This window comes from Thalassophryne amazonica, chromosome 18 (assembly GCF_902500255.1).
Source record: "Thalassophryne amazonica chromosome 18, fThaAma1.1, whole genome shotgun sequence".
NCBI lineage: Eukaryota > Metazoa > Chordata > Actinopteri > Batrachoidiformes > Batrachoididae > Thalassophryne > Thalassophryne amazonica.
The window spans coordinates 40,929,323-40,942,907 of record NC_047120.1 but is presented as its reverse complement, the minus strand read 5'-3'; the positions used below and the strand labels follow the sequence as shown (position 1 = coordinate 40,942,907).

General features: G+C 40.7%; 1 protein-coding gene across 13 annotated transcripts in view; it reads right to left on the bottom strand.

Moving 5' to 3' along the window:
* LOC117531578 (ankyrin-3-like) overlaps positions 1-13,585 on the bottom strand; it is a 233,287-nt gene that overhangs the window by 44,368 nt on the left and 175,334 nt on the right. For 6 of the 13 annotated variants that reach the window (XM_034194708.1, XM_034194695.1, XM_034194697.1 and 3 more), the window contains exons 29-32: positions 12,718-12,750; positions 9,437-9,661; positions 8,029-8,127; positions 2,106-2,260 (exon numbers count right to left, since the gene is read on the bottom strand). In XM_034194708.1, the coding sequence (XP_034050599.1) occupies positions 2,106-2,260; positions 8,029-8,127; positions 9,437-9,661; positions 12,718-12,750 (512 nt within the window). The remainder of the gene's footprint in view (positions 1-2,105; positions 2,261-8,028; positions 8,128-9,436; positions 9,662-12,717; positions 12,751-13,585) is intronic. The other 7 variants (XM_034194701.1, XM_034194702.1, XM_034194703.1 and 4 more) reach the window with 2 other exon arrangements.

The following is a 13,585-nucleotide window of genomic DNA, read 5'->3' as shown; positions in this document are numbered from 1 at the left end:
ATGCCCGCAGATACACACACAAAAAAGCCCATACTAAATATGCACTGTCAAAACATGATGTACAAAAGCGGTCACATGAGATAAGATGAAATGTAGCCTGAAACCTGACTCACAATACAGCAGGCTCATCTCCGGACCGTCAGGCTGTCCACCGAGCATTCATTTATTGCCCAATTTGGCTCAAAAACATGCTCAAAAAATTTGTCAGGTGCTCAACCAAGGAAGACAGGTCCAGTTCCAAACACTAGTTCCTAATCATGTCATAGAATATGAGGCATCACCAACTTTGATGCAACAGTTAGTAATACTGACAATTGTTACAGATGTTCAGAGTACAATGACTGATAAGCTAAATGGCTAGCTTGCTACAGCTGCACTACTACATCTAGCAATGTAGCTAGCCATATAAGCAATTTCAGCAGCTAGTATAGCAGTTTTTTCCGAATGGAAAAGTATACTGCCCTCAGTTTTTCAGTGGACACGGTGCAACACAAACCGTTTGTCCAAACAATTTGATTTCTGTTGGATAAATATTTTTCCCTAATTTTTAAAAAATTTATTCATTTATTTGTGTTCCATTTACAGGGGCATCACACTACTCAGCCTCCCTGGTAAAGTCTACTCCAGGGTGCTGGAAAAGAGGGTTCAGCCGATAATCGAACCTCAGATTAGAGCGGAAAAAACGGGTTCCATCCTGGCCGTGGAACAACCAACAAGCTCGTCACTCTCACAAGGAACCTGGAGTGGGTCTGGAAGTATGCCCAGTCTACATGTGTTTTGTGGCACTGGAGAAGGCACATGATCAGGTGCCCTAGGGGATACTGTGGGAGGTGGTGAGGGAGTATGAAGTGAGAGGGTCCCTTCTCAGGGCCATCTAATTTCTGTACTCACAAAGCAAGAGCTGTGTTCGGGTTCTCGGCTGGAGGTCTGACTTGTTTCCGGTGGGGGCTGCACCTTGTCACCAATCCTGTTTGTGATATTGATAGACAAGATATCGAGGTGTAGTCGGGGAGGAGGATCTTCAGTTTTGTGGGCTCAAGGTCTCATCACTGCTTTTTACAGATAATGTGGTCCTGTTGGCTTCATCGGCCGGTGACCTCCAGCACTCACTGGATCAGTTCGCAGCCGAGTGTGAAGAGGTTGAGATGAGGATCAGCACCTCTAAATCCGCAGCCATGGTTCTCAGCAGGAAACCGATGGATTGTCTACCCTGGGTAGGGAGTTCAAGTACCTTGGGGTCTTGTTCATGTATGAGGGCACAATGGGGTGTAAGATTGGCTGCTGGGGAATTGGTGCAGCAGGGACAGTGTTGCATTCGTTCTGACTGTTGTGATGAAAAGGGAGCTGAGCCAAAAGGTGAAGCTCTCTATCTACTGGTCAATTTTTGTCCCTCTCTCACTTATGTTATGAGGGTTGGGTCATGACCAAAAGAACTAGATCACAGGTACAAGCGGATGAAATGGGTTTCCTCAGGAGGGTGATTGGTGTCTCCATTGGAGATAAGGTGAGAAGCTTGGCTATCCGTGAGGAGCTCGGAGTAGTGCCACTGCTCCTTCACGTTAAAAGGAGCCAGATGAGGTGGTTCGGTCATCTGGTAAAGATACCCTCTGGGTGTCTCCCTAGGCACGACCAGCTCGGAGGAGATCCCGAGGAAGACCCAGGACTAGGTGGAGAGGTTTTATCTCCACACTGGCCTGGGAACGCCTCGGGATCCCCCAGTCAGAGGTGGTTAATGTGGCCCGGGAAGTTTGGGGTCCCCTGCTGGAGATGTTGCCCCGTGACCCTGTCCCAGCTAAGTGGTTAAAGATGAGTGAGTGATTTACTTATTTATTTTGTCTGTGTTTAGAATTGGAAATAATACAACTTGTCTTAGTTAATTTTAAATCCTAAACACAGACATTAAAAAAGAAGCCTAAACTCAACAAAGAACTAAGTGATGTTGAGGCCTGTATGAACCACGCCAGCCAGAAGTCAAACTAAAAACACAAACACTTGCAGGCTTGCTTCATTTGTCATTAAAGTATTCATCTGGGTGCAGACAAACTTTAAGTACACTGGGGAAGCAGAATGTAATCAAAAAGGGTTTATTTTTGTGCTGTGGCTACCTTCATCCATTCCGCTGAGGAGCTGACTGAGGTCATCAGTCTTACAATCATACAGATGCTCCTTCCAGGTTTCTCCGTTCTCACTGCGGAGTAAGATCAGCTCCCTCTCCTGGATCCGCATCGAGCCAAAATGGGGAATCTCCACTATCACAGGCCTGGAAAAGGGATAACATCAATGAGGTATCATTATGTACCGGTATATTGTGTAGAATTGAAAGTAAATAATGAATTGAAAGCTGTCATCGAGTTTATCATCTTGAAGTGCTCCCAAAATGGATGAACAACGCAGGCATTGCAGCACTTTATTATATGTGGTAAGTCCATTTTTAGGGGACCAGTTAGCGATTAATTAGTCAAGTTGTTGTTGCCGTTCTATTTGACAACCAGGTGTTTGGTATTCCTTGTTCTCCTTTATCCATTATTTCATGAACAGGTATCGAATGTCAAATGTCTACAATTGGTTTCAAGTGTATATTAAATAAATGTGACTTTACATGAAGGAGGCTCACGAGGGAAGCCACCAAGACATCCATGCTAACTCTGAAAGAGCTACAAACGAATGTAATTAGAGTTTCTATAACAACGTTTGCCTTTTGCTCAGCAGTCAAAGCTTCAACATGAAGAGGCACAGAGAAAACACATGTAAAAGAGAAGTGAGGGGCAGTGACTGGTGAAGCAGCAGGCAAAAGTTGTTCTGTGCACAGTCTCTCCAATCACAGCCACTGAAGCTTTCAACTCAGGTCATTACCAGGGGAGTCCAAGTGAATTGTGACTAAATAATGAGGGAATTGATACAATTTTGCAATAACTTTTAGTCTGTTAGAATCAAGGAACCACACAGAAAAAGTGTTGCAAGTAAAAAAAAAAAAAAAGATCTAAATGAACTTTGGCATTGGTGATGACAGTGCTGATTCTTAAAGAAAACTGTGACCGTGTGGGAGGTGGATAGGACTTTCACAGTGCATGCTGTAGCTTTCTGTAACATGACAACACAGACACAATGGAATAAAGGATGGGAGGAGAAAGCTGCACAGCCCTTATTTAAAACAAGACATGAGAGCAACTCAAGAGAGAATGATGAGAATACTCTTAGGACTGATCTCAGAATAGAACATCAACTCTGCAGAGATCAGATGCTGGCCCCTAAAAAAGCCTCCTAAAATTGGAATGTTTGTCGTTCTGGTGTAATTAAGACAGCATTGCGTAACACCATGTTCGTACTCATGTCTGAGTGATTTATACGTCAATCTAATCAACAGAGGATGGCGCTATAGTCTTGGAAATTAATCTTTAAATGATAGAAAACAGTTAAGTCATACTATAATAAATGTGACATGTAAATAATCTGTTGCCTGAATCCTGTAGATGTATTATTCTTTATTTATTATTCTCCCCTTTTTAGTAAACCTTAAATATTTGGAAGATTTTTAGGGACTATTCAAGCCATGAATTTGAACAAAGATGTACAGTGGGCCTTTGTTGCTAGCATCTGAGGCACGGGTGGATAACTGTGTCCCATAAAAAGCCACGAATTTTTTTCCAAGTAATAAATTGTTGCCGGTGAATTCACTGATCAGCACCATTGTCAGCTGAGGGGAGGCGCTTGTCAGGTTGCGAGACTGCAGGTTTTGGACGGGGTAAACAAAAAGCAAAACGAATGTGGCTAAATAATATTATTAAACTGACGATCAGCACACAACAATACTGATTTACCTCAGAACACACTCAGACTTAAGTGGTTAAAAATTTAAAACTTCCCATTTTCATTGAGAAAAACAAAATCATGTAGTTTTATTAACCTTATGTGCCAAAAATTCAATTGCAAAAATACAAAAAAACAGCCAGGTCCCCAAAAATCAGTAATACAAAGTGGCAGGGGATCTCCCACATACACACTTACACTAAATATGAATGAAATTGGTCAAATGGTTCTTGAGATATTGCGCTAACAAGGGTGGCAATGACAATATCTTGTATATTTCGCTGTGACCTTGAAACTGGCCCCAAGTTCGCCGTGATAGACTGGTGTTGGGGATCACACAAGTACACCCTTATGCTAAATATGAATGAAATCGGTCAAGTGGTTCTTTCAATATTGTGCTAACAAGTGAAAATGGACGGACATGTTGATCTCTATATCCCCCCTGTATTTCATAGCGGGGGATAATTAAGTATATGAAAATATGCACCACAAACCTAAGAAATACCAGTGTAAAGCTGCCAATACACTACACGTTACATCTGCCTTGCATTTATGCTCCTGCAAATTAAGTCAATGTAACACAGATGCAGACCCCATTAATATGCACAGCAAACCCCAAACATTTTGCAAGAACTGCTGGCTTCTCAGCAATTTAGAGAATTTACCAAAGTTTGTGGTAATTTTTTTGTAATTATGGCCTGTATTATTTTGACCACAATGTAGGAGCAGACATGGAGACGTGTGTGACACCTGTACTTGTCCGGGAGTCGGACATGCGTGATGACCTGTCACCTGACTCTGTGCTTCAAAGTTTTCTGCTGTGTGGTACCACTGACACATAAAGCTACAGTGTGTAGGATTTAGCATCATCTAGTGGTGAGGTTGCGGACTGCATTATGATGTTGCAGGTCATGAATTTGTTCCCTTCATGTTTTCACATGCGACAGAGATTCATTTTCCCTTGCCTTCTCTTGTGATAATCTATCGTATATACAACCCCTGGCAAAAATTATGGAATCACCAGCCTCGGAGGATGTTCATTCGGTTGTTTAATTTAAAGTCATTTCAAATGGCAACATTCTGACTTTAAGAAACACTATAAGAAATCAGGAAAAAAAAATTGTGGCAGTCAGTAACGGTTACTTTTTTAGACCAAGCAGAGGGAAAAAAATATGGAATCACTCAATTCTGAGGAAAGAATTATGGAATCATGAAAAACAAAAGAACGCTCCAACACATCACTAGTATTTTGCTGCACCACCTCTGGCTTTTATAACAGCTTGCAGTCTCGGAGGCATGGACTTAATGAGTGACAAACAGTACTCTTCATCAATCTGGCTCCAACTTTCTCTGACTGCTGTTGCCAGATCAGCTTTGCAGGTTGGAGCCTTGTCATGGACCATTTTCTTCAACTTCCACCAAAGATTTTCAATTGGATTAAGATCTGAATTATTTGCAGGCCATGACATTGACCCTATGTGTCTTTTTGCAAGGAATGTTTTCACAGTTTTTGCTCTATGGCAAGATGCATTATCATCTTGAAAAATGATTTCATCATCCCCAAACATCCTTTTCAATTGATGGGATAAGAAAAGTGTCCAAAATATCAACGTAAACTTGTGCATTTATTGATGATGTAATGACAGCCATCTCCCCAGTGCCTTTACCTGACATGCAGCCCCATATCATCAATGACTGTGGAAATTTACATGTTCTCTTCAGGCAGTCATCTTTATAAATCTCATTGGAACGGCACCAAACAAAAGTTCCAGCATCATCACCTTGCCCAATGCAGATTTGAGATTCATCATTGAATATGACTTTCATCCAGTCATCCACAGTCCACGATTGCTTTTCCTTAGCCCACTGTAACCTTGTTTGTTTCTGTTTAGGTGTTAATGATGGCTTTCATTTAGCTTTTCTGTATGTAAATCCCATTTCCTTTAGGCGGTTTCTTACAGTTCGGTCACAGACGTTGACTCCAGTTTCCTCCCATTCGTTCCTCATTTGTTTTGTTGTGCATTTTCGATTTTTGAGACATATTGCTTTAAGTTTTCTGTCTTGATGCTTTGATGTCTTCCTTGGTCTACCAGTATGTTTGCCTTTAACAACCTTCCCATGTTGTTTGTATTTGGTCCAGAGTTTAGACACAGCTGACTGTGAACAACCAACATCTTTTGCAACATTGCGTGATGATTTACCCTCTTTTAAGAGTTTGATAATCCTCTCCTTTGTTTCAATTGACATCTCTCGTATTGGAGCCATGATTCATGTCAGTCCACTTGGTGCAACAGCTCTCCAAGGTGTGATCACTCCTTTTTACATGCAGACTAACGAGCAGATCTGATTTGATGCAGGTGTTAGTTTTGGGGATGAAAATTTACAGGCTGATTCCATAATTTATTCCTCAGAATTGAGTGAGTCCATATTTTTTTTCCCTCTGCTTGGTCTAAAAAAGTAACCGTTACTGACTGCCACAATTTTTTTTCTTGATTTCTTATAGTGTTTCTTAAAGCCAGAAAGCTGCCATTTGAAATGACTAGTTTTGTGTCATGTCTGTGATCTGCTTTTTTTTCTACAAAATTAAACAACTGAATGAACATCCTCCAAGGCCGGTGATTCCATAATTTTTGCCAGGGGTTGTATGATCCTACAGCTCACGAAAATGAGGGCTGTCAGACTAGTTATCTTGCACTAGCCACCTGTAGACAGTATACAGTGGACCAACCAGTGATTCCTCTTCTTTGTTCTTCAGTATTCCAACCGTGCAACAAAAGATGGAGCAAGCATGTCCCATTTTATGCTGCCGTATCAACATATGGGTGCAGCAATGGTGGCCTCCATGAGGGGGCCCACTCCGATGTAGAGATGCAATGCTCATTTTAAACTCATGAAAACACATCAGTTAGTTGTTACAGATATATTTCATGTCTGCTAATTAACACCCGTAAATCCTACTTCTGCTAATAAAAAAATCCTAAATCCTACTGCTAATAAACATTCCTAAATCATACACACTATAGCTTTAATTCAAGAATTACAGGAGTAATCCATATAAATTGTGTCAGGATACAGAGTTCCGTCCAAGTGTTGCACCTGTTACCAGGCTGGCATTAACCATGAGATTCCTCCAGCAGGTGAGATCATTTTATTACTTATTGGTTAAACTTCTAATCTCTGGCGAAAGCTGAAAATAGCGGTGCACCGATGCTCCCCATCCAACCTGATGGAGCATAAGAGGTGCTGCAAAGAGGAATGGGCAAAACTGCCCAAAGATTGGCGCGCCAAGCTTGTGGCATCATACTCAAGAAGACTTGAGGATATAATTGGTGCCGAAGGTGCATCAACAAAGTATTGAGCAAAGGGTGTGAATACTTATGTACACGTGATTTCTTTGTTTTGAATTTTTAATAAATTTGCAAAAATTAAAAAAAGAGAATTTTTTTCCTGTCATTATGGGTTGTTGTGAGTAGAATTTTGAGGGAAAAAATTAGTTTATTCCATTCTGGAATAAGGCTGTAACATAACAAAATGTGGAAAAACTGAAGCGATGTAAATGCTTTCCGGATGCACTGTATGCCTGCCAAGCTGAGAAGTCCTGAGGTCATGGCAGCTCCAGTTTAAAGTAATATCAATCAGTATAATCTCACTGACATTTTCTACTGTTGCTCTTAAAGTAAACAGACATACTGCACAAACAGTGAGATGATGTAAAGCTGGTCTTAAACAATAAGTAAAAGAATAACAGTCATGAAAAGCAGGATGATGCTTTGCTTGCGGAGGAAAAGGCTCATGCCCAACAAGGGTAGTTTACTCCAAACAGCCAAAATCTCAACTCTGAGTGGTACTGGGAGCCAAATGAAAGCTTCTGAAGTTAAAATACAATGGTTCTTAAATGAAAGAGGCTGGAAACGTGAATGGGTTCACAACGGTTCTTGTAGTTTTAGGAAGAATTTTAAAATGCAAAAATATGAATAAATGCTGCGCTCCTCAAGGGCCATGTGGTTGAGGCTATTGTTCTAGCCTGCTGAGTGTCGTAAGCTAAACAGTACGGATTTCTTCCCAAAACTACATGGAAATCATATTTGTTTATTCTACAAATTAAAGTCAACCTAGATGGGTAAAAATAATCATATCATAGCATGAGTTATTCTTGGTCATGTTGTTTCCTTGGGTAGGTGGGAGGTACAGGAGCAGGGAGATGCTATATTTTGTTCCTACCCAACAAATCTAGTTCCTCTGGGTCCCAGCTGTAGCACTGGACTAACCAGGCTCTCGCCTTCATTAAGGGCTGGCAGCTTTCTGGGTAGATGGAGTTTACTGTGTCCACAAGATATTAACACACAGACACACACATACCCACAAATATGAACACAGGAGACACAAAATGAATGGTGTCAGCAAGAGGTAGAGGCGTAAGATGTAAATTTTGTGAAATAAAATATTAGAGTAGACAATTTTTTTGGTGTGCATCGCAAGACGAGAGGCTAAATAGGGCAACCACAGGTCACAGCCTTTCAAGACAGTGGAAACCAAGTAAATGGGTAAACACACTAGGAGTTATGCATCTATCCCTTGTTAAATGATACATATCTACTAAGATACGATTCAGGTACAAGATTTTTATCATGGAAGGATAAGATTCAATGCGACACAGTGCAATTTCATTCAATTCATTGTTTAACGTAGACATTTATTTTCCATAATCAACTGGAATATGCCAGAAGTGGCAGTGCTTGCCTTCAAATACATATTTTATGAAAAACCAGGAACCTCCTTAGGGGTTTTGTTACTGTGCTGCAACATGTGGGTACTGCCACTGCTCAAATTTTGCTCACCACTGGGAGCAGTAACACATACAGTAGCAGAAAGTTCAGCACAGAAGAAGCCAGCTGTTGTTAGCATAGCATAAAATGTGTAGTAGAACTTTCATGTTCTGAACTGGTCTGGTGGTATGAACAAACTTATAGCTGAATGTAAAGTTCAAATGGGTACATTTATCGGTTCAACTCCCTACCACTATCGGACATAACATTGATGGGGAAAAAATAAAATAAAACCAAATACTAGTAAAAGTAAGTCCCTTCGACTGCTCCCTTGTTTTTCACTTGGGGTCACCACAGCAGATTCAGCATAAGTCTGCATGTTGAATTGGCACAAGTTGTACACTGGATGCCATTCCTAACGCAATTCCACATTACATAGACAAATGTGGCAGGGGTGGGGTTTGAACCGGGAACCTTTCGCACTGAAACCAAGTGCACTAACCATTTGGCCACCTTTTTAGAAAAATTCTGCTTCACCTAAAATCTGTCAAGGACATCTTTTTTTGTTTTGTTAAATAAGATAGGAATGGGGGGTGGGGGGGTGGGGGGTGGTTGTATTAATGATGTTGCCAAAGAGAAACGTAGATTGTTGGGGGATTAGCTCACTGCAAAATATCCACCTGAACTGCCATTAAACAGCATGTAATACTGCACCTCAACAACACAAACATCCAGATTTAGAAATGCGGTTGGTTGGAAATAGTGATGTCAAGAAGCATCGGGTAGGAGATCGGAAGGAATTCACTGAAGAAAAATGCACTAAAACAAGCAATTAACCAAATGGGAAAAAAGTTATTCCTTACCCAAGAAACTGGGCTCCTGCTGGGCCGACCTCAACCAGCCGGCTCGCAAGACCTTCTCCCTCCACCATAGGAGGAGGAGATGCCAACTTATGCCTCTTGACCAATCGACAGGTGATCCTGGTGGGTGCTGTGCACTTTCTGGGCGGGATAATGATGCGCATGCCATTGTGTCGACTCCCTCTCATGGAGCCGCCTCTGGCATCAACCATGAAGCTGACCAGGAATCTAACAGAAAAAGAGCAGAGAAGGGAGGGAGGATGGAAGAGACCAAGACAAAGATGAGAATAGATGGTAGAGAGAAAAAGACAAGAAAAGAGCAATTAAACAGGAGAAAAAGAAAAAAGAACAACATGAGGAGAAAGAGAGGACATAGATATAACACAGATAAAAAGTGAAGTGAAAAATTTATTTAACAACAGCATTAATGGAAAGAGAGGAGTTTTAGATGATGTGTGCTTTCTTCCCATGCCGTAATCGCCGAAACACACAAGGTACATGTGAGCAAATAAGAAGAAAGGAGGAAGAGTAATGTGAAGAGTTTTCTGTGTTGGCTAAGAATGCGTTTTTAGACCGTGTAGGACTAAAAGAAAAAACAGCAACATTATCAGGCTGCAAACAGTGTTAAGTCCAAACTTTAACAGACTTTTTGCAAAATACTTCATTAAAGTTTTAAAAATAGGAATTCTTAATTTGTTACCCCTCAACCAATGGTAAATATTGGCAGCTTATGAAGCAGTTTTTGGAGGGTGGGGTGGGGGCAGTTACAAGAACAAAAACCAAGTGTTCTTACCATCATGGTGCGTAGCAAATACACCGTTTGCTACAAATTGGGTCTGTATAGTGGACACTGTCAAACTCACATGTGGTTTGTGATAAGATAAAACAATTTTCTTACAGTGATCTGATCTTTGACCATCTGAGCCCAACGTCAACAGGTCTGTTAATAATCAGATACATAAAGCAGATGTTGCTGTATGGTGAATCAACATGCATACCAAGCATGGCAACAATCAGATATGTACTACAGTAGATGTTATCGCACTCACAACAAGCTTTTTTAATTATTATTTTTTTTACATTTACAATAACCTTGACCTTATAACTCTAAACTGAATAGGTTTTACTACTAACTTTGTTTGAACATGCCCTCAAAATATTAGGCCAAATGCTCAACAGCATGTACAGTACTGGCATGATATACAGTGGGGTAAAAAAGTATTTAGTCAGTCCCTGATTGTGCAAGTTCTCCTAATTAGAAAGATGAGAGAGGTCTGTAATTTTCATTATAGGTACACTTCAACTAAGACACAAAATGAGAAAAAAAAAAAAAAATCCAGGAAATCACATTGTAGGATTTTTAAAGAATTTATTTGTCAATTATGGTGGAAAATAAGTATTTGGTCACCCACAAACAAGCAAGATTTCTGGCTCTCAGAGATCTGTAACTTCTTCTTTAAAAAGCTTTTCTGTCCTCCACCTGTTACCTGTATTAATGGCACCTTTTGGAACTCGTTATCTGTATAAAAGACACCTATCCACAGCCTCAAATAGTCAGACTTCAAACTCAACCATGGCCAAGACCAAAGACTTGTCGAAGAACACCAGGAAGAAAACTGTAGCTGTGCACCAGACTGGGAAGACTAAATCTACAACAGTCAAGCAGGTTGGTGTGAATAAATCAACTGTGGGAGCAACTGTAAGAAAATGGAAAACATACAAGACCATTGATAATCTCCCTCGATCTCTGCAAAGGGGACGACGGATCCGTGTTAAGGAAGAATGAACGTGGCCATGTATCATGATATTTTAAGCCAATACGTCCTTCCATCAGTGAGAGCATTGAAGATGCAACGTGGCTGGGTCTTCCAGCATGACAATGACCCCAAAACATCACTCAGGCAACAAAGGAGTGGCTCTGTAAAAAGCATTTCAAGGTCCTGGAGTAGCCAAGCCAGTCTCCAGACCTCAACCCCATAGAAAATTTGTGGAGGGAGTTGAAAGTCCGTGTTGCCAGCGACAGCCCCAAAACATCACTGCTCTAGAGGAGATCTGCATGGAGGAATGGGCCAAAATATCAGCTACAGTGTGTGTAAACCTGGTGAAGACTTACAGGAAATGTTTGACCTCTGTCATTGCCAACAAAGATTATATTACAATGTACTGAGTTGAACTTTTGTTATTGACCAAATACTTATTTTCCACCATAATTTACAAATAAATTCTTTAAAAATCCTACAATGTGATTTCCTGGAATTTTTTTCTCATTTTGTCTCTCATAGTTGAAGTGTACCTATGTTGAAAATTACAGACCTCTCTCATCTTTCTAAGTAGGAGAACTTGCACAATCAGGGACTAACTAAATACTTTTTTATGCCACTGTATCACCATCACAGTATCACAGTATCCTCGCTAGGCTGAGGGGTAAAAATCATCTAACAAAATTTTTACATATGATTAACGAAAAACAATCAAACAAAAAACCTCTGAAACGCCAATAAATCATTTGTAATCGAACTGCAATTGGTCCTCACACTTTGGAAGAATGAAATGTAAATTATCCAAAGTACCAACACAGGAGCCTCCGTCTCCACCCAAATAACTTGTGATTTACTCACATTAGAGTAACACCATTTAGCTTGAAACAAAACTGTCAACACACACATGCACGCACGCACGCACGCACGCACGCACGCACGCACACACTCACACACACACACACACACACACCATGCAATTTGCTGAAGATGTTAGTCTGCAAACAGCTGGTGAGCACACGGTGATAACATCACAGAGCAATTTGTCCATAAATTTTCTTTTACACAAAGCCTGGCTAAAATAAGAACTAGCATAAAATATGTAAGCAGATTTAATTTAAAAAGCAATATAATATCATGTACCAAAATAAATTTCTCAGAATATCTTGTTTAACATAGTACCCAGTGGCTGAAGAAGTATTCAATCCCTATATCCCTATATTTCTAAGATTTCTTTATATTATTTTAATAATTCACAATTTCCCTCATACTACAAGATCAAATTAGCTGGAGAATGACAGCAAAAGGAATAAACATAAACAATCCTTCAGACCAGGCAGCACGCCCAAAATCCAAAAACACTCCATGTCCAACTGTGTATCCACATATTCACAGGTGATGAGAACACACACTGATGTCACGAGTGGAAAGGGGAGGAAGGTGTGATGTCACAGAAAACAGGAAGTAACACAAACAAGGTAGTGGTGCTGATGGTGATAACGAGGGTAACCAATCACATTCAATCACCTGCTGTCGCACTGCGGGAGTGGAGAAGAAAAACTGCAGGATGGATGATAAAGCAACCCAAAAGTGACAAGTCAGCAACACACCTTTGTCATCAGAAAAGCCACTGTCAGTTACCATGGAGTCATTTGCAGTAATGCTCCCTCGTTTCCATATTTAGATCTGTCACAGCTACCTGCTGCTGCACAAATGCGTTGATTACCCCAAGCATCAGTCACACCAAAGATTTTTGTGAGAGAAATTTTCATCTCTCCAGCAGCAGTCAGTCCCTGCGAGAATTTTTTTTGTGATTTTTCTTTTATTTCTCATTTATCCAAAGAAAATGATGTTTTAATTAGTTGTGATTGTCAAGCAAATATGTTATTTTGACAACCTCAGAACAGAAAAAAACATTACGACCCCCCTGTGAGCTTTGTTCTCCGTCTAAAGGGGCTGGACCTCAGGAAGGGAAACAGGGCTCTAAGATACAATCCTAATACCGTATTTTCCGGACTATAAGTCGCACTTTTTTACATGTTTTGGCAGGGGGTGCGACCTATACTCCAGTGCGACTTATAAATGAAAAATATACCGGTAGATTCTCAATTAATTTACCGTAATAAAACAATTTTACGTGACAGAGTCGCTCTAAGATTTAAAATGGCCGGAAATGCAATGCATCATGGACACTGTAGTATGGCAGCCATCCTATAGGTCACGCTGGTCGCGATAACCAATCAGAGAACAGAACATTGGACGCGTATTCCTCACTTCACCCAGACAATGATTGTGAAACAGCGTGTGAAGCAGACGAACACGGTGCTTATTCCGGGAGGGCTAACAAAAGAGCTTCAACCCTTGGATATCAGTGTGAGCAGAGTTGATGCTCAGA